The 27368-nt window shown below is 37.8% G+C and overlaps 2 protein-coding genes across 4 annotated transcripts in view; one reads left to right on the top strand and one right to left on the bottom strand.

Moving 5' to 3' along the window:
• The window catches only part of LOC127629825 (hypoxia-inducible factor 1-alpha-like), a 27227-nt gene extending 2070 nt beyond the window's left edge, over nucleotides 1–25157 (bottom strand). Inside the window, exons 1-14 of one of the 2 annotated variants that reach the window (XM_052107086.1) lie at nucleotides 25027–25157; nucleotides 17250–17440; nucleotides 16707–16861; nucleotides 15610–15694; nucleotides 15334–15446; nucleotides 14459–14646; nucleotides 12054–12160; nucleotides 7541–7688; nucleotides 7204–7412; nucleotides 5823–5959; nucleotides 5653–5748; nucleotides 4670–4806; nucleotides 4366–4477; nucleotides 4119–4239 (exon numbers count right to left, since the gene is read on the bottom strand). In XM_052107086.1, the coding sequence (XP_051963046.1) occupies nucleotides 4119–4239; nucleotides 4366–4477; nucleotides 4670–4806; nucleotides 5653–5748; nucleotides 5823–5959; nucleotides 7204–7412; nucleotides 7541–7688; nucleotides 12054–12160; nucleotides 14459–14646; nucleotides 15334–15446; nucleotides 15610–15694; nucleotides 16707–16861; nucleotides 17250–17440; nucleotides 25027–25049 (1822 nt within the window). In that variant the 5' untranslated portion in view covers nucleotides 25050–25157. The remainder of the gene's footprint in view (nucleotides 1–4118; nucleotides 4240–4365; nucleotides 4478–4669; nucleotides 4807–5652; nucleotides 5749–5822; nucleotides 5960–7203; nucleotides 7413–7540; nucleotides 7689–12053; nucleotides 12161–14458; nucleotides 14647–15333; nucleotides 15447–15609; nucleotides 15695–16706; nucleotides 16862–17249; nucleotides 17441–25026) is intronic. The other variant, XM_052107087.1, reaches the window with a different exon arrangement.
• Nucleotides 23290–27368, top strand: part of LOC127629821 (protein NPAT-like) — a 17427-nt gene continuing 13348 nt past the window's right edge. The window contains exons 1-2 of one of the 2 annotated variants that reach the window (XM_052107081.1): nucleotides 23290–23818; nucleotides 27006–27076. In XM_052107081.1, the coding sequence (XP_051963041.1) occupies nucleotides 27040–27076 (37 nt within the window). In that variant the 5' untranslated portion in view covers nucleotides 23290–23818; nucleotides 27006–27039. Of the gene's footprint in view, nucleotides 23819–26649; nucleotides 27077–27368 lie in introns of both variants that reach the window. The other variant, XM_052107079.1, reaches the window with a different exon arrangement.

Genomic DNA, 27368 nt, shown 5'->3' with positions numbered 1-27368 from the left:
AAAGCACTAATTATTTCTTCTGTTAAAATCAGTTTATTTTTTGAGCTTTAAAGTTGTTTGAATCGCTGTTTTTGCGGGATAACAGGGTTTACGGCACTACGCAATCATGGCAATGGAGTTGTAAACTTGGACTTTTAACAGAAAGGTTTTGTAGATAGGGATGTCATAAAATATCAATGTATATATTATTGATTGGCACATAAACAATGGTTTTTGGAGGCATCAATCAATATATTCAAATTGCTGACAATTCAATTAGAAGTCTAATTTGCATGCTTTAGTGGCCTCTGTTTAACAGTGTGGCGTAATAACATTGGGAGACCACAAGAGGTACAACGTACTGAAGCCAGTTCGGTTACTATCACACACACTCACACCGAGCTGATGCGTCGCAGCAGATGGCAGTCCAAAGGTACAAAATATTTTGTACTTCAAGAACGAACAGTGACATTAATGAGTTTGCAGGTTAGTGTATGAAAATAGTTTATCTGCGCAAACTGAACGATTAGATATTGCAACGTTTATTATGCAATTTCTCTGTATGTAGCATTCAAGCTGTCAAACCACAAAAATACATACTTCTAACTGAAAATACATTGTGTAGGCTATATACACACCGATCAGCCACACCATTAAAACCACCTGCCTAATATTGTGTAGGTTTCCCTTGTGCCGCCAAAACAGCGCCAACCCGCATCTCCTGACCAGATGATATGATGATATTGCTCCTGCGAAAGTCAGGAAGAAGAGTGGCAGACAAAAAGCACCTTGGAGAAACTCAACAGCAGTGCAAAATATGAAAAGACAATGCAGAAAAGCAGAGCGCATGTGGCGGAAGACAAAACTTGTAGTCCATTATAACATCTACAAAGACGGCATCCATGCTTTTAATATGGAACTAGGCAAAGCTAGACAGACTTTCTTCTCGAATATTATAAACAGCAACTTAAACAACACACGCACTCTTTTTGCGACTGTAGAGAGACTGACAAACCCCCCAAGCCAGATTCCCAGTGAACTGCTCTCAGACAGCAAGTGCAATGAGTTTGCTTCTTTCTTCTCTGAAAAAATCAATAATATCAGAAAGGTGATCAGCACATCCTTGAGTTGTGCTGGGGTCAAACAAATCAAACCACAACCTGAGAAAGTAGTTACTATGTCTGATTTCAAAGAAATTGATGGCAAAATTTTGGAAGAAACCGTACAGCACCTTAAAACATCAACCTGCGCCCTTGATGCACTTCCCACATCTTTTTTCAAAAGTGTGTTCAACTGTTTAGAAGCAGATCTCCTAGAAGTGATAAACTCCTCACTTCTCTCTGGGAGTTTTCCAAACTCCCTGAAAACTGCAGTTGTCAAGCCCCTCTTGAAAAAGAGCAATCTGGATAAGACCATATTAAGCAACTATAGACCGATCTCAAATCTTCCTTTCATAGGCAAGATCATTGAAAAAGTTGTCTTCAATCAGCTGAACAAATTCTTGAACTCAAATGGATACTTTGACAATTTTCAATCTGGTTTCCGATCGCATCACAGCACAGAGACAGCGCTCATAAAGATAATAAACGATATTCGCTTAAATACTGATACAGGCAAATTATCAGTACTGGTACTACTCGACCTCAGTGCTGCATTTGACACTGTTGATCACAACATACTTCTTGACAGGCTGGAAAACTGGGTGGGGCTTTCTGGGATGGTCCTAAAATGGTTCAGGTCATACTTAGAAGGGAGAGGTTATTATGTGAGTATAGGAGACCATAAGTCTGAGTGGACGTCCATGACATGCAGAGTCCCTCAAGGCTCAATTCTTGCGCCACTCCTGTTCAACCTGTATATGCTCCCAATGAGCCAAATAATGAGAAAGAACCAAATTGCTTACCACAGCTATGCAGACGACACACAGATCTACTTAACCCTATTACCTAACGATTACAGCCCCATTGACTCCCTGTGCCAATGCATTGATGAAGTTAACAGTTGGATGTGCCAAAACTTTCTTCAGTTAAACAAAGACAAAACTGAAGTCATTGTGTTTGGAAACAAAGATGACGTTCTCAAGGTGAATGCATACCTTGACGCTAGGGGTCAAACAACTAAAAATCAAGTCAGGAATCTTGGTGTGTCTCTACAGTCAGACCTTAGTTTCAGTAGTCATGTCAAAGCAATAACTAAATCAGCATACTATCATCTGAAAAATATTGCAAGAATTAGATGCTTTGTTTCCAGTCAAGACCTAGAGAAACTTGTGCATGCTTTCATCACCAGCAGGGTGGATTATTGTAATGGACTCCTCACTGGCCTTCCCAAAAAGACCATAAGACAGTTGCAGCTCATACAGAACGCTGCTGCCAGGATTCTGAGCAGAACCAGAAAATATGAACATATCACACCAGTCCTCAGGTCTTTACACTGGCTCCCAGTTACATTTAGGATTGATTTTAAAGTATTATTACTGGTATATAAATCACTCAATGGGCTAGGACCTCAATATATTGCAGATATGCTCACTGAATATAAACCCAACAGATCACTCAGATCATTAGGATCACATCAGCTAGAAATACCAAGGGTTCACTCTAAGCAAGGAGAGTCTGCTTTTAGCTTTTATGCCAGCCGCAGCTGGAACCAGCTTCCAGAAGAGATCAGATGTGCTCCTACAGTAGTCACATTCAAATCCAGACTCAAAACACATCTGTTTAGCTGTGCATTTACTGAATGAGCACTGTGCCACTGTGTGTCCAACTGTTTGTACTGTATTTTATTTTATTCTAAACTGTTTCAATTATTCTTATTTTTTTATTCTTATTTTAATCTCTTCTATGTAAAGCACTTTGAATTACCATTGTGTATGAAATGTGCTATATAAATAAACTTGCCTTGCCTTGCCTTGCCTTGCATCTCAGAATAGATATTCTTCTCACCACAATTGTACAGAGTGGTTATCTGAGTTATCGTAGACTTTGTCAGTTCAAACCAGTGTGGCCAATCTCTGTAGACCTACCAAAAACATCCAGTGAGCAGCAGTTCTGGGGATGGAAATGTCTTGTTGATAAGAGAGGTCACAGAGAATGGCCAGACTGGTTCGAATTGACAAAGTCGATGATAATTCAGATAAACGCTCTGTACAATTGTGGTGAGAAGAATAACATCTCAGAATCCTATTCTGAGATGCAGGTTGACACGGATTTGGAAGCACGAGGGGGACCTACACAATATGATGCAGGTGGTTCTAATGTTGTGGCTGATCAGTGTACATATACAAACTATATCACACAGTGATGGCTAGAGTAAATAATCTTCATCCTTTGATAACACTTTAGGTCGAATTTAATGGAAAACTATGCGAGTTGTGCTCCATGGCACTTCAGAATTTTGACGCTGAGAGTTGGCGGTGTATGTGTACCTTCCTAGAAAATAATCGTTTCAAATTTTAGAATGCGCCATGTCGTTCACCAGACACATCTGTTGTCCCTTTAATGTACCCTGCTGCTTACAGAATTTATCACACTAAGATCATGTTAACACACTGTGGCAGCGGGGGCATGGTCAAGCGCCGTCCGGGGAGAGAAAGCGGTAAGGGCGCTTGCACCTGTGCTAAATTACGTCTAACACCTGTCTCTAATTTCAGTGAGCATGGGGAGAGCGGCATATAAACAGCCACAGAACCTCCAGACGGGAAGAGAGTCAGAGACTGAAAGAGCCGAATTTGAGTTGACGAAATAAAGAGTGTTACCTTTGTTTGGAGAAACCTGCCTCCCGTGTCCTCACTACGTAATCCTCTACACACAAATTTTTTACTACTTGTGATTATACTTTTGAAACAGTGAATATTTTAACATTTATGGATTGGCCCCATTCACTTCCATTGTAAGTGCCTCACTGTTGCTTTTTTAAAGAAAATGATGGGAGAAGTCAAAATGTATTTTATGTGGCAATCATCATTATGCCATAAATGCTGCTGATTAAGCTTAACTTGTATTGAACCTAGAATATTCCTTTAGGAATGCAAGTAGGTTAAATTTGGATTAATGTTGACTTTCAATGCTTTAATGAATGTTATATGCACTACATCATGTAACAACTACAAAAAGACAAATTTCCCATTAGTTGTGTACCTGCTGTATCACACAAAGCCTGAGCTGCCCCCAGCAAAGGGTCTCTGTCGGTCAAAAGCTGACTTCGCTTTTGAGGTGGCGACTCAAACTCTTCTGAACCATCACTATCGGACAGGCCATTCTGCAAAATAAATAAATCTCATACTGAAACATATGGTCTAAGATGTCTTTCTGCAAGTAAAGTTTAAAAAGCCAAAGCTGCATTTAGAGCTGGTCCAAAAGTGGCAAATTTGCCCTTAATACTTACCAGCAAGGTGTGGCTGAGCAAAAGCTGTTTCTCTATGGAGCTACTCATCTCTCTCTTCTCCACCTTGGCAGCCAGAACAGGAATGTCATCATCTTCTTTATCTTCTAGACATCTGTCGTGGAGGACCCAAAATGGGACATTAAATATGCCAGATCTTTAAGTCCTGCTTGCTGCTCTTCAATAGTTCTCATATTTTGAGAAACGTAAACAAATTGCCACCTACACTCAGTTAACTGTGTATTTTAAAGATAATACACAAACAGTAGATCCCAATGATCAACTGAAAGCCTGTGCATCAGCCTACCGTTTCCTTGAAGTATAAGTTAGAATTTCTGAAGAAGATGTAATGGTCTCAGGACACTGGGGCAGGAAGGTCAACTGGAAGTCATCATCCATGGAGATATATGGAGCCAGCATTTCCAGATCAAGTTCATCCATATTCTGGCAGAGAACGAGAGATAGAAAACACATGTCTCTAAAACTTTAACTTCTCATAATACTGACATCACTGAAAATTCTAATTTTTAAAATGTTAAATCTCTGCATTATTTACACCGATCAGCCTCAACATTAAAACCACTTGCTGGTTTACAGTTGAAGTCTGAAGTTTACATACACCTCAGCCAAATACATATAAACTCAGTTTTCCACAATTCCTTTAATCGTAGAAATCATTCCCTGTCTTGGATTAGTTAGGATCACTATTTTAAGAATGTGTAATGTCAGATTAACAGTTGGAACGTTCTGCGGATGGAAACGCCTTGTTTTTTTTCTCCCCCTTTCTCTCCCAATTTGTAATGCCCAATTCCCAATGCACTCAAAGTCCTTGTGGTGACTCCAGGGGTGGTAGTCAGCTACCCAGGCACCTTGGAAATGCTTTGTTGATGAGAGAGTTCAACAGAGAATGGCCAGACTGGTTTGAACTTACAAAGTCTATGATAATTCAGATAACAACTCTGTACAACTTTGGTTAGAGGAATAGCTGGGGTTGGCGCTGTTTTGGCGGCACAAGGGGGACCTAGACAATATTAGGCAGGTGGTTTTAATGTTGTGGCTGATTGTTGTATGTATTATGTAGTACGTATTTGAGGCATTCAGACTTTCAGTCTGTGGGTTCCTTGGTGCAAGCTTCTTTTGAAACAATTGTCATTGGCAGAGAAAGGAAAATAATAACTTACTGGCCAAATTTTGTCTGAAACATAGGCTACCTCAGCCAGTGGCCTCATGCCTACAACTAAATAAAAGCTGTGCAAATATATTCTCGCTTGTGTGCTATTGTTTTAGTACCTCTGTCTGGCCTTTCATCGTTATGCTTTCCTCAGGTTTAAGGGCGAAGAACTTCTCCACCCCATCCATCTCCATAGGCAGCTCTTCAGCAGGGCTCTAAACAAACAAATCCTTGATGTCAGTTAAACCATTTAAATCTAACAAAGATCAACAGACTCTTTTATGCTCACCGCAGCAGGTGGGGAATTGGAAGGTTTGTCGAATATTGGAGAAAGGAGCTGGTGGAGTTCAGGTGTACAGAAGTCCTGAGGGCATTCTGGGATACTGTTGGGACTAGTTGGACAGCCAAATGACAAATCCACATCCTCTGTGAATGACATGAAACATTTTATTTTATAGATTTTTGCAAGAATCAGCAAGATTCAACAACCTGCAACAATACACAACACTAGTAAGTGTTATTTTAGATTAAGACAGTCAAGATTTTTGCTAAGTGCTAAACTTTTAAAAAGCAAGAAATAGGAATAGTAGAATAGTATTATTTCTAATGTAAAAACTGCAAGTGGCAATGTTTGTGTTAATAATCTGTGGGTGTTAATGTGGGTGTTAATGAAGTGGTGCAAAGCACAATTTGCTAATGTTGCCATTTTGAGAAAATAGGTAACTGCGATAAGACCTTTGAGAAGCACGTATTATCTCAGTGCAAAGTCAAAATAAGTCCCTGCATTTGCAGTATGGGGATTCCACCAGCAGACGATATTAAATAGTGATTAATACCTTTTAAAACTAGCAATGATTTGTGCATTATTTGATCAATACAATTATTAATAACAAAAATACTAATAATGTATATTTTGTATCACGCCTTTCCAAAACTCAAGCTTCTAAAAAAATAAAGAAATATATAGCAAATATACATTAAAAAACAATTAACAATAGCCAACAATCCCAAATACGCTGACAGAAAACATACAATATACACATCACATCCCGGAGCAACGCATACAGCCCATTTACACTAATTACGTCTTATGAATGGGCTGTCTTAATTTATTTCATTGTTGCTTGACATATATAATAGGATGCAGATGATGAAAGATCCTCAGACTTATACTGCACTTGACCCAGCCCATTAGCAATTTGCAAGCGTGATTTTGCCAAACCCACTTGCGCCTACACAAAAATAACAACTTCACGGCCATGCCCACAGACTTTACACATCGGACGTATCACAGAGCGCTGCAATTAAGGCATAGCGCTCTTAATATAGGGCCCTTAAAACCTGCTTTATTTTTCATACGGTGCTGGATGCACATTCAGGAGCACCACCATGTCGAGATCATATCACCAGCCGAATATTACTCGCGTTATCTTGATATTCAACGTAATCAGACGTTTTTTTATTCCAATTAAATTAATCATGACTGACTGCAAATAGCACATCAATGGCATTGGTAACTGAAAAGGTTTGCTCTTGCATGATGCCGAATCTATGGCACTAAGTGTCAGTGCAACATACCTAAAAGATTACCAAGTGCACCTTTAAGAAATCACAAATGCTTATGCTTTGTAAAAAGTTATGAGCCATGATGCAAGTTTGACTGCAAGTACCTTTCAGGGAAATGATGGTGTCTCCAGAGTGAGGTGCCAGCTGCAGTAATTCCTCGGGATTCTTCTTCATCTGGAGGAAGAGCTTAGCAGTACTGCTCACCTCCTTGTCCAAGTCCTCTTCTTCAAACAAGCTCTGCTTCACAGTTTTGGGCTTTGGTTTATCACTGGTCTGTTCTAATGAGAACACGACATCTGCCTGTTCCACTCCACTGCCAAAGAGAGAGAAAGAAGTTACTTCTCACTCACTACAATAGAAAAGAAAATCTATTGATTAGAAAATCTTTTGATTAGCAAAAAGAAAACAAGAAATACGTCAAACTGAGCCAGTTTGTGTAACCTGAGAATAAAGTTGAGGCAGACCACAGCTTCAGGCTTAGAAGTTCTGCTATTGTAGAGGACAGTGGCTTGGGTCTCGGTCCAGACGAACCCTCCATTCTTAGCCAGGAAGCGGTAGTGACTGGTGCACACCTGGCCTTTGGAGAACACTGTCAATAAAAGGGACAGATGATGTTTATTGTAACAAATTAATGTCATTATATTTTAACATTTTAAACATTTAACAAAAAAAAAGAAACAAAAAAAAAAAAGAAAAGAGTTGCAGTTTGGATTTGAATAAGCAGATGGTTAAGAGCCTATGATTGGATTAATTATTGCAGTGATTAATATGTTTCAGCTGGCAACAATTCTTTTAACCCTAACGGATGCAGTGTGTAGCATCTCGTTTTTTTAAACAACCATGTCTGAAGACGTATCCCATGGTCGTGGAAAACAATGACAATGCCAAGATATATCCAGCTCAAATTGTGAAAGAGTGGTTCAGGGAGAATGAGAAATCCTTTTCACACATGAATTGGCCACCACAGAATCCTGACCTTAACCCCATCACAGAGTCCTGACCTTAACCCCATTGAAAGTCTTTGGGATGTGCTGGAGAACACTTTACGAAGTGGTTCGACTCTGCTGTCTACAATACAAGATCTTGGCCAAAAAAAAAAAAAGTGCAACTCTGGAGGGAAATAAATGTTGTAACATTGCATAAGGTTGACGAAACAATGCCATGACAAATGTGCACCATAATCAAAGCTAAAGGCGGTCAAACTAAATATAATATTTATAATTTAATTAAAATATAATATAATTTTTTTTGGCCAGGCAATGTATTTGTTTTGTTTTATGAATTTTGTTACAAATAGAGTGGGTAATCATCCCGTATAATACAGAATCGTTCCATATTTAAGGGAACAAAATTGTGTTCCGTATGAAATCAATATGGGATGAGAACATTTTACAAATGGAGAAAAATGGACCTGAAACACAGACCTTTCGCATGAGTATGCGAGACATTGGCTGATACACGGGTGCCACACTTGACAAAAGTGGGGAAAAAGAGAAATAACAACTAGTGCACATTTTCTTTCAGGTTTTTGGTCAGAAGCAGCCGAATTTTGTTAAATATATAGCATTATTAACACAGCATTCGTGTGCATGATAATTGTTTCTCACCATTGTGATTCCAAAACACCAGTAAATGCAACTACTATTGACATTACAGTACATTGCATATGTCAGCGCTTGTTTTAGGAGACAGCAGTTTTAGTACAGTACAGGTTTAGTTAAAATGCTCAAATTAAAATTTCCCTGGTGATAAACATTATTTACTGCCAAAATAACTACACTGTAATGTTAGGTTAAGCGTTTTCTCTCCCATAAAATCTATTGTAATGCATGATTGCTTAAAACAGCACCAATAGTAGAACTAAGACATTGGCCCTGGAAGGCCAAATACATTTTTTGTGATATATACTATTTTTAACACATTAGTCATATACGGTCCAGTGTTTCTCCTATATGCATTTTGCAGTGGCACTATAAAGCAGAAGCAGCAACAGCACATGAACGTGAATCCCGTGATATCCGCCTCTGATCCCGAAGGTGTCTGCGCCAGTACGAGGAGTGAGAACTGTCTGACTTGACAGCACTTATTTCACTCCTGCTCTGACTGCAGCCGCCTACCCTCGTCTACTTTCAAGGGAAGAAGTTTGGCATCTCAAACAAGCCTATTATGTTTTGGAGTGCATTTTGCTCACTTCAAAAGCGGAATGACAGCACTACATATTTACCATTTATCAACACTGCTCAATGGATAGATGGACTACTCAATGGACTACTAAGAACAGACCATTTTAAGCGCGCTTGTGAAGCAGTGAGATGCGCAGCGGGGATTGCGAAACCCATTTGAATGCGGTACAGAATTGTCTGTTGCAAAACTCTTGTCTCGGTGATTAAACTAATTTAAAACAAACAGCCCCCACATTCTAAATGGCACTGACAAACATAACAGGTGAAAACATAAATAAGTCTTTTTAATTCTCAGCTCACTACAAAAATGGATTTACTGTATTAACACTAATTGTACTGTATAACTATGGTAGTTGTGGAAGAAAATGTTTCTAAATGTATTTAGACTATTATGCCATGGTTCTTTATATAGAAACCAGTGTTAATAATCATGGTAGTGAGGAGCCATGATCATCTTATTGTTAAAAATATGGATATTATTAAAGAACTAGTGTTGTCAAAAATACCGGTACTCCGGTACCAAGTCGGTACTGAAACAATTTTTTTTATGATACCAGAATTTCTGAAGGTACCGGAGTACTGGGTCTACATGGTACCCATGCAGAGTCGGGAACTTTTGAACTCTCATGACAAGCAAAGCTGCTGCTGCTGCGGTGTCTCAACTGAATCTTGTCGAAAAGAAAAGTGGAAAAAGACAGGTTTGGAAATTCTTTGAATTTGAAGCTGAAGAAAAGGGAAACATCATAGATCAGCAAAAACCTATTTGTAAACGCTGCTTTCGCAATTTTCTGACAAAAGGAGAAAAACAAAAATCAAACTTAATAACCTGAAAGACAAGACACCCGGATTGATTCAAGCAACCAAAGCAGGTTAGTTTAAAAGCATATTATCATTTGCATTAGAGCTGAAACAATTAGTCGACATTATCGACAACGTCGAAAATAAAAAAAATTACTAATAGTCGTTTGATCTCATTTAACGTAAAATGAAATCATATTAAACTGTAATGACGCGTGAGCAGCACTGCAGTTCACGCCTGACGGAGGAGAAGAATTACACAGATCACAGTCCAGATGCACTCTAAACTTTCACAGCTTCATTTAATGTAGATCCCAAAGTATTAGGGAATTATATATAAAAATAAATAAATAAAAAGTAAATTCAGAAGCAGTCTCGTTGTGGAAGAAGCAGAGCCGGAGCTCTTTAAAAGGAAACATCCCGGCATTACAAATCAATTATATTTAATGTGTTATAGCTTTATTAAACTTCAAATAATACAGAAGCAACTCATGTTAATAACTTTAAACTCAGAAACTGGCATTTCTCTGTGTGGTAAGGGGAGATTGAAACTGCACCCGGCTGAGAGAGTCTCTGCCTCGGGGTTGCTCATCCCTCAAGCGTGGACGCTTAATGCAGCTAGATTAGAACGCGATCGCTCGCGACATATTTAAATCATAATATTTGTCACTGTGCATTTCTTATTGTGAAGCTTGTTATTAATACGAGAGCACTTTGCACATTAGTTTGGAAATAGTTTTTTATTCTTTCTATTGTATGCTTGTTTATTTAGTTTTTTTTTTAGTACTTGGTAAACACTTAAAGTAAAAGTTGCAAAAGTTGAAGCAAATCTTATATAAGTGTTCAAAAATACTTTAAGCATACATTGTACAGTTTTGTTATAATTCAAAAATAATATTTAAATTAAAGTGTTGCTCAATGGCATATTTCTTAGACTTTGTTAATAAAAGAGTGTTGTTTAGTAACCCATTTTTGCTTTGGTACCGAAAATGGTATCGAGTACCGTGAAATTTCAATAGTACTGGTACCGACTACTGAAATTTTGGTACCGTGACAACACTATGAAGAACTATGTTACATTTTCAAAAATTTGGACCAAGCAATCAGTTTTTCTTTCTGTGTAAAATATGTTCTGCCCTTTAAGGGCATAAATGAACCCTGACGTGGCCCAGGCTGAAATTGAGTTTTGACACACATTTTAAACTATTTCTCCACCAATGCATGTTAATACATGCCAGGCGTTGCGGGCTCATGAACACGTGCACAGCAGCACTGCGGTTGAAAAAAATCTTAGGGGAAACACTGCGATCTATAAACTGGTGACGCCCCTTTTAAACAGAAAGCCGCTTCGTTGAGCTTTAAAAACAAAATGGAAAAGGCTTAAGCTTAGCTTAATTATAGGAGGGGAAAAAAGCGTTAGACAAAAAAAATATGGTCTTCCTCCATTGATTGCAGTTTCGTTATTAGGCAAATAGTACTGTTTATTAAAAGTGAAAATAGATAGAAATGTGATTCTTCTTGGTCATTGTATTAAAGCAGTTTTCATTTCAAGCGTTTTTGTGTCCATTAATGGTGTAAAAATAAAAAAGAAGAAAAAAAAAATACATGTAAACAAGCCCTAGGTGGACCTCTTTAACCGGTGCGCTTGTCTCACGTCAGAACCCCGCTGGAAAAAATTCCCATATTTAGAGTTGGAATGTTCCATATTTGGCTTTTAGAAAGTTGCCAATCCTAGTTACAAATAATAACGAAAAGCTAATTGTAACAAATGTGAAAGTTTAGAAAGACTGCATTTGCATGTCTACTCCAGTATGCCAATGGCAAGTTTTTATTCTAAAAGAAAACAGCAGGTGATGTCAACCATTATGGTTAAAATAGTCTTGGAGTCAGTCTCATGCTACAGAGTCAGACAGAGAGAGAAAGAGAGTTAACTTTGTCAAAGAATAGAATGAATCGGGGGAAAAAATACTTACAGATGTGTAAACTCCTGGTCACATGATCAAAATCAAGGGCGTGGTAAAACTCATAGGCTGACCGGCCAATCAGATCATCTGGTTCATATCCAACAAGCTCAGTGAATCTGTGGACACAGAATGCAAACAATCAACACTTGAAGTTTATTTATATTTGCATCTATTTCAAATGTTGCTTATGAAGATCTTTACTGATGGAAATGTGATTGTTGTAATGCATTCAACCCCAATGGTGAGATACTATAAATATCTCATGCTCTAATTACAACCAGTGAGTAAAGAGCAGGAAACCTGAGTCGCAGGAATTCGTACACCTTGAATGAAATCTGTCTTTAACTGTCAAACGTGCACATGCACACACTTGCACAAAACACGTCAAAAGCTACAAGTTTTTCAGGCTCTTGCAGCCCTGAGTGATGTTATCTGCGTGTTGGTTTAGGTAGATTACGTTACAGCTCAGTTGTGAAGTGTGCTCTTGTATAGAGAATCTGAGTTAACCTTCTTAACCTTCTGAGTTAAATATCTGGCACTGTGCTGTCTTGATACACAGTTGTGGTCAAAAATATTGGAACCCTTGGTATATATGAGCAAAGATGTCTGTGAAAACTATGTTTTTACATCTTTAATTCAAAATATTTCACAAAAATCTATCCATTAATGGATATCAAACAATTGCAAACACAAAAGTTTTATCAAAAAACAAATATCCCAATATCTTTTGTCAAATATATATGTGTAACAATTATTGGCACCCTTTTATTCAATATTTTGTGCAACCTTCCTTTGCCACGATAACGGCTCAGAGTCTTCTCCTACAATGCATTATGAGGTTGGAGAACACAAGGCATGGGATCTGAGACCATTCCTTCATACAGAATCTCTCCAGATCCTTCAAATTCTGAGGTCCACGCTGGTGGACACTCTTCTTCAGTTCACCCCACAGGTTTTCTATGGGGTTCAGGTCAGGGGACTGGGATGGCCATGGCAGAACCTTGATTTTGTGTTCAGTGAACCATTTTTGTGTTGATTTTGATGTGTGTTTTGGATCATTGTCCTGCTGGAAGATCCAACCAGGGCCCATTTTAAGCTTCCTGGCAGAGGCAGTCAGGTTTTTATTTGTCCATGGTGCATGTATCCGAACAAGATGTCCAGGACCTCTGCCACAAAAACAGCGCCACAAGGTTAAAGATTCACCACCATATTTAACAGTGGACATGAGGTACTTTTCCAAATGGCTTCCTCCTCTCTGTGTGCGCAAAACCCATCTCTGGTGATTGCTTCCAAAAAAACTCTATTTTTGTTTTATCCGACCATAGAACCCGGTCCCATTTGAAGTTCCAGTAGTTTTCAACTGAAGATACTGGTGTTTGTTGTTGAATGAGAATAGGCTTTTTTCTTGAAACACTCCCAAACAAATTGTTGTGATGTAGGTGATGTCTGATTGTAGTTCTGACTTTCTAATTTCTGCAACTCTCCTGCTGTGATCCTTGGAGAATTTTTGGCCATGTGAACCATCCTCCTCACCGTGCGTGGAGACATGGCTGATTCTAAACATCTCCAATTGATTGCAACTTCTTAATTATTGCCCTAATGGTGGAAATGGGTGTTTTCAATGCTTTAGCTATTTACTTATAGCCACTTTCCATTTTGTGAAGCTCAAAAACCTTTTGCCACACATCATAACTTTATTCTTTGGTCTTACCCCTTGTGATGGATGACTAAGGGAATTTGGCTTGTGCGTTACCTCATATTTATACACCTGTTATAAAAATATAATATAAATATTTAATTATGAGACCCCCCACCCTTTCAATTAGTTTCCTTCAATTAAAGTTGAGATTTCTGTGAATATTTTGAAGAAAAGGTCAAAAGGATAAACAGACACATTTTCACATCCTTTACCAAGGGCAATATTTTTGGACACAACTGTATTTTAAATGTGATGTAATTTTTTCAATGTTAAAACACTTTATCCTAGCTTAATATGCAGAGCCAGCTATAAGCAAGCCATTTATAGGTTGATTTTCCTACAATATGTAAACAACACTCTAAAGTTATTAGGCTATTGGAATCTCTAAAATTGCTCTGTTTGTTTTGGCATCCTGACACAGCAACAATATCATTAATTTGGGTCAGGACTATTTGTCTGATCAATGGAAGGCATAGAGGAGAGTTCAGGAAAACTGTTTGGTGAAGCTAGTGGGGCAGACTTCTTACAAAATACACACTTCATCTTGAACTTTCATTTGAAATGAATAAATGTTAACTTATCAGAATCAGCTTTATTGCCAGGTATGTGTACACATACGAGGAATTTGACTCAGGATATAGCAGCCTTTCAGTGTGTAGAAGCATGTATGCATTTTCACCAAAAAAAATGTATGAACATGAATTTATGGTCTTACCGGCCATCGCACTGTGTGAAAGTCAGGTCCATATTATGGCGTGTGAGGAATGTGCTGCTATCTAGCGGGAACTCAACACTGGAGGGGTGGGGAATGGGCTCGCACAGCAATGTAAGGAAGCTGCCACCAGACGGCGAACTCTCATCCTCACTGCTGAGAGTCTGTAAATGTCCTGTGCAATGAAGGACCTGGGAAAAGAAAATGCAAACATTTTACAGAAAAAAGGAACCAGTGTAGATGTTGGCAGTTTGAATAAATCTAACAAACAATACATTTTTAATTATAAAAATAAAACAACTTATAAATCTGTATTTTTTCAAGTTCAACAACCTAATCAAGTTTCGTACAGACCGTTCGTTTCTCACCATAATACAGCTGACTGAGATGCAAACACACTCTTGCGCAACACAACGTGCAAACTAATCTGGAAGCGGTCAAGCTGGACCAGTGCCTCGTGTTTTGGCACTGAATAAAGTTTGTGCGTATTTGTGTCCTGATTAATGTACTCATGGGACTTGACCACATAACTAAACAAAGAGCCAAGCTGATGGGAAGTGGTAATGCTGATACAGTCCTGCATACCCCTCAGAGCCATCTACACCCTCTAAAGATGAGTTAACAGGTGTTGCATGTAAAAATAGCAAAGGAGGTCCTACACAAGTATTGATTAAACCTTGCTATGCCAACAAATGTTTTGTAAAAATAAAATGATTTTAGTCTGAGGTGTGGCCTAGCAGGTTTGCTCCAACACATTGCATGAATACTGTTTGTGTCATTTCATGATTCTACACCCCCTCCTAACATTTATTGTCCCTCCTGACTGCCCAAATAAAGGCAAACAGCCCATGATATATGCCAATGTAGTTTATGTATACCTTCCAGGTGGCAGACTTGATATTAACGGTTCTTCCTGTGTGCGTGAGAGTGCTCTTCATACGAAGGAAGAAATTATGTCCGGTCAACTTTTCAGCCTTTTTCTTTGAAAGCCCTGAGGATGAAAAAGCAATTATTCTGTTAAGTCTCAAACTTGTTCAGCAACATATCAAACATCGTACAGAGCTCAATAAGTAGTTGGATATTCACTTAGAGGTCGATAACTGACTGTACCAGTGAAAATCTTGTGCTAGTAATTTTGTATTTTTTTTTTTAACCTGGTCTAGTGGTGAGGATGTCTCGCAATTCTTCTTGATCACAGGGATGAACAAACTCATACACACTCTGTCCTAGCAGCTCCAGCTGTACAAACCAACACAAATAATCAGGCATTAAATAATATCAACATACCTTCAAAACCATATAATTGATTTCACACACAAACACACCCCCACATACATTTGAATGCCTCTTAGGAATGAGTCACCTGAACATGGTGATAACCTTACTGCTATAGTAGAACTAGAATAGATACTGTATAATAACTATTTAAAATTGCTATTCAAAGCATGTTAGTGTAGGTCATGTGTATGGGATTTCATGCCCTTTCCATCAACCCACCACCATTCTTCAGATGCCTTCACTCAAACATCAAACAATTACGAAAACTTCATTAACAGATAAATGAATACAAAAACAACAATGTTAAATGTCATATTTATTGAATCCATCAAACAACCAATCTGTCAGTCTATCTACTAAACTTCGATGACTCAATGGTAAACTACAAAAATACATCATACATCCTGGCTAATTATAGAACACATAGTAGACTGCGATGTGTACCCTCAGATACTGACCTATTCTAAGAGGGTCTGGTGACAAATGTAACATGAACATTATGCCCAATAACATCCACAGAGATGCAAATTTCAGACCACATGTGGATTCACTTTATATTAGATGTATTTAACTACTATACTCTTAAGCATATTATACAATGCACTTATTATGTACATAATAATACTTACATTTAATTAACCTACATTTAATTACATCTGTAGTTACTCAGTTAACCTTACTTCTAAACCTAACACTTAACCTAACCCTAACTATACCTTAACCTCAGTAGCAGCACCAAATGTGAATCTTGTGAGAATTTTGCAGGACAACATGTAGTTACACAAAAAGTACATTGTATTGCATGTGTTTTAATGTTAGTATATAGCAATTAAAGACACCTAATATAAAGTGGGACACCACATGTTGCTGTACAATTCATTGAATACTGTGACCAGCATGATTCAATTTCACCACTGTATGAAATTTACATCAGGTTTTATGAAGTACTTTAACATATAGGTGTTGCACTCACCTGTGTTATGCCAATATATTTGTTGACGGTCTCTGAGAGGAAGACCATGTCCCCTTCCTCGGTCATCACCATAACAAAACCAGCTAATGCCTGCTGATAAAACCCATCAGTGGGATTTTCGGTTTCCTCGTGAGATAGTGTTTTGGTAGAACCTGCTGGATGTGACATTAATCAAATATTAGCATTACCCAAAGGAAAACGTTTTTGTTTTGTGCAGTTTAATGGTTTTCAAAGATGTTTCAAAACCGGTCCATGTTGGTATCTGCCTAACCAGCTTTAGTGCCAAAATATTGAGTTTGTTTGGAAACATGACCTTTGACATCAACAACAAAAAGGTATGGGAAGCGTTTCATCCTCTATTTTAAAAGTTGAGACGCATTCAGTTTGCTATCCAAACTATGCAAGATTATACGGTTAGCTGCATTTTATTATTTGCATTTTGCCCCTGCTGTCTGTGACCCTTCAGAACTGACCTATGACCCATCAGTTGAGAACTACTGCTAAATATCATTCAGTCTCTTGCTTGATTTCAGCTGAACCCACCGGAATGGATCAGGCGGTTCATTTGCAGATAGCTGAGAGTCAACCTCATGATGGCAGCTTTGTCCAGGTGGGAGGCGATACGTCGTGGCAGGGGTAAAGAATGGGCCAGCTCATAGAACACCTCCGTTTCCTGACTCCTCCTACAGCGCGCAGCATCTCGCGAACGCACCTTCCTCTGCTCCAAACTGGGCCTAATTGTAATGAAATGAGAGAGAGAGAGCAGGAGAGAGAGAGAAAAGAGCAGTTTAGGCCTATGAAACAGTAGCCAGGCTTGGCTAAAAGAATATCTAAGCATGGAGAATAGAGAGAGTAATAACAACAAGATCAAGTTCTTCACACATAAGGAGTTTCAGAAGAAATCTAGTAAAAGGCAAAAAGAAGCAATTACATTCCTGCTCTCCTCTGTCTTTTGTTTTCTCAAACTACTTTTGTCCATAAGAGAAATCAAGACGACAACAGAAAAATTCTTACATGTTTCTCTCTGTTGCTTCAACGTCTCCGAGCAGTATTTCTATTGCTCTAATGCTTGGTGTATCCTAGTGTTGCCAAATAATGAGAGCCAGATAAACTTCATAAAGTAACTGGGGGAAAGCTTTACTTCCCCTCCTCCACTTGCCTGAAGCATTCAGAGGAGATCTGGAGCCATTTATGACATTAAAGCATGTCCCACAGCATGCTCCCCCTCCCATTGCTTGGTTTCTGATAGAGTTCCCTCCCTCAGAGTCTCTGACCTCCTTTGTGCTTAAAACATGACTAAACTCTGGTGACCTCTAAAATTCCAAAATGACCTAATGAAGAGTTGCCATACTTTTTCTTTAAAGAGTTTTTGAAAATTTCTTTAGATGTCATATCAGGATAAACATTACAGAATCTGCTTTTCTAAGAGATCTTAATTACTATGCTTAACAGCATTGATTTATTGCTTTATTGTACTTACGGTACAGTAAACAGGAAAGAAGCAGACACAGAATGTCTGCTTAAGCTCTGTGTACTTTAGTAAAGACAAACATCAACTCAAATGGTGTGTAGCCAACTGAAGAACACATCCCGTGGTCATAAGTATAAGGACTGATATTTGTTAAAATAAACATAAAACATAAACAAAAATGTTATGCATCACCGATCTAGATCTAGGCTGAATTATAATCTGTAACCACATAAAATCAGCTAGAGAACAGGGCATTAAACTAGAGTTTGAACGATAGATCACAGCAGCAGATATCTGGTATTTTTTCATTATCAGCATCGGTCGATACATTTTCCCATTTCCCACCGATTAGTGTAGCAAATGTAAACTGGAAGCGGTCAGTTGCTATCGCTGGATCCGTACTAGAGAGCAACTTTAAAGTGCTAAATGGCTGCTTTTAATGTCATATTTTGCTGAACAACTAATCAAAATAAGATTGAATTCGCAATTTTACTTGGTGCCATTTTTAAACTGCAAGGGCTGCGATTTATTTAAATAAATATCCTGCACGTGTAGCTTGCTGTGCTTACTGTATGTGTGCAGATCCATTTGCTGTAGTGTCTTAAACTATTTCACATTCTGTGAATGTGAAAGTTGAGATTTATAGTAAAAAAGGAATTAAATATCAATCTGTTTCTCACCCAAAGTGATTGCATCGCTTCAGAAGACATAGAGTACACACCACTGGAGTCATATTAATTAATTTATGCAGCCTTTCTGATTTTTGGAGCTTCAAAGTTCTGGTCACTATTTACTTGCATTGAAAGGATCTACAGAGCTGAAATATTCTAGTATAGAAGATTTGTTTGTGTTCAGCATAAAAAAAATGGCATGGCATATATATATATATATATATACACTCACCTAAAGTATTATTAGGAACACCATACTAATACTGTGCTTGACCCCCTTTCGCCTTCAGAACTGCCTTAATTCTACGTGGCATTGATTCAACAAGGTGCTGAAAGCATTCTTTAGAAATGTTGGCCCATATTGATAGGATAGCATCTTGCAGTTGATGGAGATTTGTGGGATGCACATCCAGGGCACGAAGCTCCCGTTCCACCACATCCCAAAGATGCTCTATTGGGTTGAGATCTGGTGATCTCAGTACAGTGAACTCATTGTCATGTTCAAGAAACCAATTTGAAATGATTCGAGCTTTGTGACATGGTGCATTATCCTGCTGGAAGTAGCCATCAGAGGATGGGTACATGGTGGCCATAAAGGGATGGACATGGTCAGAAACAATGCTCAGGTAGGCTGTGGCATTTAAACGATGTCCAATTGGCACTAAGGGGCCTAAAGTGTGCCAAGAAAACATCCCCCACACCATTACACCACCACCACCAGCCTGCACAGTGGTAACAAGGCATGATGGATCCATGTTCTCATTCTGTTTACACCAAATTCTGACTCTACCATCTGAATGTCTCAACAGAAATCGAGACTCATCAGACCAGGCAACATTTTTCCAGTCTTCAACTGTCCAATTTTGGTGGGCTCTTGCAAATTGTAGCCTCTTTTTCCTATTTGTAGTGGAGATGAGTGGTACCCGGTGAGGTCTTCTGCTGTTGTAGCCCATCCGCCTCAAGGTTGTGCGTGTTGTGGCTTCACAAATGCTTTGCTGCATACCTCGGTTGTAACGAGTGGTTATTTCAGGCAAAGTTGCTCTTCTATCAGCTTGAATCAGTCGGCCCATTCTCCTCTGACCTCTAGCATCAACAAGGCATTTTCAGCCCACAGGACTGCCGCATACTGGATGTTTTTCCTTTTCACACCATTCTTTGTAAACCCTAGAAATGGTTGTGCGTGAAAATCCCAGTAACTGAGCAGATTGTGAAATACTCAGACCGACCCGTCTGGCACCAACAACCATGCCACTCTCAAAATTGCTTAAATCACCTTTCTTTCCCATTCTGACATTCAGTTTGGAGTTCAGGAGATTGTCTTGACCAGGACCACACCCCTAAATGCATTGAAGCAACTGCCATGTGATTGGTTGATTAGATAATTGCATTAATGAGAAATTGAACAGGTGTTCCTAATAATCCTTTAGGTGAGTGTATATGATATATAGCCAATCAGTGAAAAGTTGAAATGGCAATACAAAGTCCTTGAGAAGAACAGCCAATGGAAAATTGCCAAAGCAAATTTGTAGTTTAAAGTACCCATAACAAATTTAACAAGCTTTTAACATTTTGTAATTCTCAATTACATGCAGAAAAACATGTTTTTTATTTTGCAACCAGCAATTACCTTAACTTATAATAACAAAAAACTGGTCCATCTTTTTTAGCTCGGAGACAATTAATCCAATTATGATAACCATGTACAGTAATATCAAATAAAAAAAAATTCAAGATAGCACAAAGCCACAACACGTTTCAGGTCAGAACAAAAAGTTAAATGTTTAAGACAAGCTGAAGCAAGCCACTGTATCCAATTTAAAGCCCCAGGCGACCATGTCAGTTTACACTATAATCTGCTCTCAGCCATTGTTCATTGTGGGAGAAACTTGCCTAGAATGACCATTACAAAACACCTTCCACAAACCCTTCCAAAATAGTATATAAAAAGGGCACAAATAGCATTTTCCAAACAACACAATCAGTTATTGTTTTGTGGTACATAGAGTTATGTATGATAACAATGATAACATGAAAGAGGTCAACTGGGATATGGGAATTCATTATATGAATTATATATATTTTACTTTTCCTAAGTCATAACATGAGAACAGACTAGGTTATTTTTGTACTTGACACTATAATCCAATTTGTTACATAAGGAGATCAAGGGGTGACTCAAATGTCCCTTATCCAAAGAGATAAACCCAGATGCATGTTAACACATAATACAATAGTAACAACATCTTAAACAAGTAATGATGGCTTTAAGTCGGCAGTCAACAGGTTGCCGAGTGTAAATGAAGGGGCTTTATAAAATGCCTTAAAGCAGGGGTTCTCAATGGGGGCATTCAAAGGATGCCAGGGGGCACTGAGAGCAAATTAGTAGAGAGGGGGCATTAGGTTACAAATGGCTGCGTTAATCAGTCATAATAATCAAATCTATCATCAAGTTCCTCTCTGCATTAAAATGTTTATCTAGACATCTAATGTATATCAGTTGGTTCTCAATGATATGGGTTGGTACGTATTTGTACCGCAGTTCATCTGATTTTGAAGTCTAGCGGCGCATGAAGTATCTGGTATAGCAGCGTCAAATACACAGGCAGAGGCACAATCTCTGCTAATGCACCTGTATGGCTCTGTAGCTGGATATGGCTCAATAAACAGAGCAGCGTGAGCGCAAATGTGCATTACTGCGTTTACTCGCAGACCAGTCAGTCTGGAGCTCTTAAACACACAGCTTTGCATGAATCAGTGAGAAGCAAGGCGCGAGAAGTGGAAACCATTTAAATTCGGAATTAAGTGGGGGGCGTTCATCAAAAAAAAGAGGTTGAGAGCCTCTGCCTTTAAGGAATGTTAGGTCAAGCTCAAGCTTAATAGACAGCATTTGTGGCATAATGTTGATTCCCACAAAAATTATTTTGACTCACCCCTTATTTATATAAAAATAGGGCAAAAACTATAATAATAAAATGGAAGTTTAGGGTCCAGTCCATAAGTGTTAAAATACACACAGTTTAAGAAGTATAGCAACAAGACATAAACATACATTTTTAACATGATTCAAGTGTGCTATAGTCAGGGATTTACTGATGTTAGAGCACTTAACAGATTACAGGGTTTATCGGCGATACGTCAACATGAAAATATTTGTAATATTAAATGTATAACTTTACACAGATAAGGTTAGTAAGCGATTTTATAACACTTAAATCATGATGATCATGTATAACGTCTATGTCTTGTGTCAATACTTTTGAAACAGTGACTACATTAACATGGACACCAGAAAGCGGCTTATTGCAAGAAAGCAGCATTCCCATTTACATGCACTGTATAAGCGGCGTACTCTTTCCTGCCATATACATGCAGCTTGGTAAGTAAGCAGCTTTCTCCACAGCAACATAATTTCCTCACAACACTTATGTAAATATCAAACATGGCATCCATGAAGAAGAATTACCCATTTCATTCTACATTGCTTCGCTTTATGTCCAGATATTCCGAAGTTGCTGCTGTTTTTTTCCCGTAACTTCCTATCACGACCTGCAGCGGAATTGCGCTGCAATAGTGGGGTGTCCCTCTTACATAAAACTATGGTATTCCCCCAATGTACTATATATGCAGAGGCACGTCGATATTTCACATAGGTGTGTATTTTCTTTTCCCACTGTACTCCTAGAATGGTTTTATTCTTTCCGCTAGGTTGACTTGTTGGGCGCCATTCTATGACGTGTTTTATCCGGTCTGTTCACGCACATGCACATTCTTTAAAAACCTGTTAGAACAGTGCTTAATGTGTTTACATGGCCACATAAGCTGCATTTTTCAGGAAAATACTGGGTGTGTTAAACCGCTTTCTCTGAATCACTTAAATGGCGTAAGGAAATCGCATTCTTGTTTACATAACGTTTCAGAATGCCGCTTACTGCAAAAAACCTGGAATAAACCATTTTCTTAAGTGGTCAGCATATATTTTATTTTATTACTTATGGACTGGCCCCATAGTAAGTGCTTTTTTATTTTTATTATAAACAATTTGTCAGATTTATATTAAGTGCAATTTTCAAATGTTTAATTTTTTTTATATACATTTGTGGCTTAAACATACTTTAAAATATATATGTAAACCTTAAATAAAAATAGTGTAAACCTTAGGTAAAAATTAAAACAATGTAAACTTGTTTAAAGAGCGCCTGCAGTCTTGTGCTAAATTTCCTTTATTGTAAATATAAACTACTGCAGAAACACTGTCCTTGAGCTTTGTCACGGCAGTCACGCCCAACTTCTATGCTGTTTGCACGGTTGAGAATTCACCAAGATTATTATGTATTCTGGTTAAATATCAACCCTTCCAGCCCATTTAAATTAACTGATCTGAACCACACAGTTCAAATGGCATCATGACAGGCTTTGGCTGCTGTAATAGGGAGTAGGTAGTTTACAAAATACACAAACAAATAGGCAGGACACCTAACCTTTTCTTTAAAAGTATGTGAGTCTTAATCCGTGTTGAACTCCAGTTAACCCAAAATTTCCATAAAAATAGTATTTTAACCATACATGACAACATTCAGTCTACCAATTGATACTGAAAGCGTTCACTCGTTTGAGAAAAGGTCCTGGAATTTCGCATGCTCGTGCACATCCATTGAGCAAAAGAAAGCTTAACTTCTCTAGTGCTGTTGATCGTTTGAAGGGACATGGTGTTCTCTGAATTCTTTTTGGATAGGCAGAATAATTGTACTATCATCAATCGTCGAAACCGCAGTTAAGGTTGGTGTGTCAAGCGAATGCTGTGGGATCTTTGTTTCCTATAGGGATGATTATTTGAGGCTCTTGGACCCGCTACAGTTTCTTTGCTCAGACATACAACGTTTCCTGTCTGTGTGAGTGAGGTTCAGCTAAGTCCGTTTGCACGGTGACGGGAGGGGGAGACTGTGGAAACTGTGCCAACAATGAGATTCAAGGTAGGAGTCTCTGCTATATAAAGACAATAGAGAACAAAATGTACTCCGACCTATTTACTTAATTTTGAAAGTGTTTACTTCACATATTTCAGATACGTACAGTACGTTATCTATTGTTGTTGAGTAAAGAAGAAACAATGATCTGACAATGAAGCCGGGTTAGGCTGGTTTAAGCTTTTTTTCAGCAGGGAATTAACTAACAGCTTTGGCATAGATAAAGAAGAGGATGAAGATAGATGGAAATTGTATGTTTCTTGGTTATTCAAACAACATTTTTACTAATATCATATCAATATTCACCCTTTACCCTAGTGAGGCTTTAAAACACCTTAAAGTGTTCAAAATCCAAAATATGTTTATTTGCATTATCAGCATATTTTATGCACTTTTCATAACCTACTATGCCATCTTACAAATAAATAAATCATTAAAATATAATGTAAAATGTGTTTTTAAACAGTAAATGACAGTATCTAAAACTCATTATCATTTATTTTCATTGACTAGCACACTTGAAAATGTGAGTGTTTACCATGTTTATCTAGAAAATGACAACTATAATAAACAAATAGCCCATGACATGGATTGCAAATGCTTATACTCTCCAAAAACAAAGGTGCTGTGCCTTTAAAGGACATTGTCGTTCTTCTGACTTGTGCAAAACAAAACCAAGAGCATTCCCTACACTTCAAGCAGTTTATTAATATTTATATTGATATTAGTATATTTTTTTTTTTTTTACTTTTTTAGACTTCACTGCATCTCAGATACAACAACATTATTAATAGTTAGTTAATAGTTAACTACTAACATTATTTCATAGTGGCTCTTGTGAAGAGAAAGATATTTAGTTGAGACACATTATTGTAAATGTTATGTTTGCAAGCTGCCTACAAGAAAACTGATAGACATGGCCTATTTTCCATGGTCAATAGTCTAATATATATATATATATGGGTGATTCGGTTCTCTCCAATCCAAGCAACACCTAATATGAAAACAGACGTTAAAAGAAAATGCCATTATCAATTATGAACCAAAGTCAATGGCAATATTGATCACAGACAGCACTTTAAGGCCACATGTCGACCGACGTCTGAGGATCTTCTTCCCCCTTTATTGCTTTACTCGCTTACCACCTTTGCTAATATAATGCGTTCCATACATCATGTCTCTTCAAAATACTCTAGAAAGATACAATGCCTTACCCTTTACCCGAAGAGTTCACCATTGCCCCACTGAAATCGCTGCAAACCGAATATAGTATCTCCAATCTTTGAATCGCCTGTAGAATAAACTCTCGTCTACTGGTTGTTTGTGTCAGTCAGGTCTAAAAAAGGGGGTTCGAATGAAACCTTTATATGAACGTTTGATGTCAAAATAAGAGTCCCTGCGGGCATTATCAACCATAATGAACAGAAAGCACCACTTATGTCTGAAATCAGAAATGTTTAAAACAAGTAACATAGTGTTTTCCCCTGTATTTGTATTATACATGTATTTTTAAAATATGTGGAAAAATAATAGGACAAATAAAGGTAAAGTGGGACACTTTAAAGGAATATTATGGGTTCAATTCAAGTTAAGGTCAATCGACAGCATTTGTGGCATAATGATGATTACCAAAAAAAAATATTTTTACTTTTCTTTCAAAGAAGCAAAAACTTGTATAACAGTGAGGCATGTACAATGGAAGTGAATGGGGCCAATCCGTAAATGTTAAAATAATCACTGTTTCAAAAGTATAGTCACAAGACATAAACAATATGCATGTTAACATATATAAAATCACTTACTAACCTTTTCTATGTAAAGTTCTATCCAATTTTAACAACTTTGTTACCATGACAACGTAACACTGTTAACCCTAAAACGACTGTAAAAATGATCATTTAAACAACTTTACAGCTGAAATAATACACAAGTTTAAACTGAATTAATGCTAGTGCTTTTATAAAATTATAAGCTTCACATTTCTGCCTTTAAACCCTCCACCTTTTCCCCATTGACTTTAATTTTACAGGCCTCACTGTAACCCCTACTATTACTCCTCCCCCTCCCAATCCCCAACCTGGCCCTCAACAACATCCCAGTGGTCATACATGATTATAGAGACACAGACACACACACACAAACTCTTGTCATATTGTCAGGTGTGCCATGGAAAATTATAAAATTCCACAAAATAAATAAATGCAGGAAAAAAATAATGTGCAAAAGTGAGTGATATTTATACGCATTAAGGGTCTTTCACTTGACTCTCATCAGAACTGCAGAATGAATAAATCGAAGTCTATGAAGTGACGTCACACACACGTTTCTGCTTCACCAATAATGTCTTTGAGAAAAAAAAAACAAAAAAAAAAACAATAATGTCTTTGAGAGTACTAACAAGCAACACGAATAATTTAAAAACTGTCCAAATTTGTGAAGAGACACTGAGTGTCTAATAATTTATTTGAATTAAATATTACCTTATCCTTTATGAATATCAGAGACCCCAGTTATTGAACTAATTTAAATTCACCAAGAAAATGCTTAGACTTAAACATAAACATATACCGCGTGCAAATGCAAGAAAAAGGGGTGTAACTTAACTTCTCTGGTTAGTTTCTAAATTGACATGTTTAAACATTTTAAATTATAAAATCTATGAGTATGTTTTAATTAGAGCATGTAATATACCACAGTGGGATGACAGGGGGACACATGACAAAATTATGTGATTATGTATAATTATCAAACAATAAAAAAAAAAGAGATGCTTTACAAACCAAGCCATAGTTCAATTGTCTCATAATCACTGAACTAAAGTCTTGAGTGCTCTACAGGCAGATGTAGCAGTAATGGGAGGGAGAGCACTAGGAAAACTCACATCTTGTGTACCAGATTTGTACCATCATTCACATTCATTCAAAAGAACGGCAACTGTGGTCTCCTCGCCAGTATACCGCTCTGTCTAGCTAACCTTGAAGGTTCTCGCTTGTTAGAGGGATTCTGATAAAACTACATTTCCCTGAATTTCCTCTCCAATATTACACAAACTATATCCGGGTCAGAGGAGGCGAATTTCCGCGCCTTTTCGCTGTCGGAATAGACCTGAGAGCTAAACAAGCTGCAAGAGACTTCAACAGTACTACCAAATCATGGACTAAACTCAACTTTAACGTTTGTACTTCAAATGTAGAAGACTTGGTGACAAAGGATAAAGATCAAGAATTATGTTGCTTCCGTCTGACGTTGCTAGACTTGTCCTGGGTAAGTTCTCAGACATTTGTTTTGGTATTTCTGCTGCAGCTAGCGAGCTAATAGTATGTGCAAAATTAATTTGTTTGAATTAATATTTCTACTTCTATGTGTTTCATCTCCAAAACTGCTCTGTAGTTATACATTGTTCGACCAGTATGGCTTAGAGACATCTTTCTTATTAAATTGTGCTGTTATGTGAGGGAGTCGTGTGTTTAAGTGAACTGATGGATCTGTAATAGAAGGACAATAACTATTCTGAAAATAACATGTTTATCTCTGAAATTATTCGTGGCCCTCTTTC

Source organism: Xyrauchen texanus, chromosome 36, assembly GCF_025860055.1.
Source record: "Xyrauchen texanus isolate HMW12.3.18 chromosome 36, RBS_HiC_50CHRs, whole genome shotgun sequence".
Classification (NCBI taxonomy): Eukaryota; Metazoa; Chordata; class Actinopteri; order Cypriniformes; family Catostomidae; genus Xyrauchen; species Xyrauchen texanus.
Note: the sequence above shows the minus strand (reverse complement) of the source record. Positions and strands in the feature narration are given on the sequence as shown.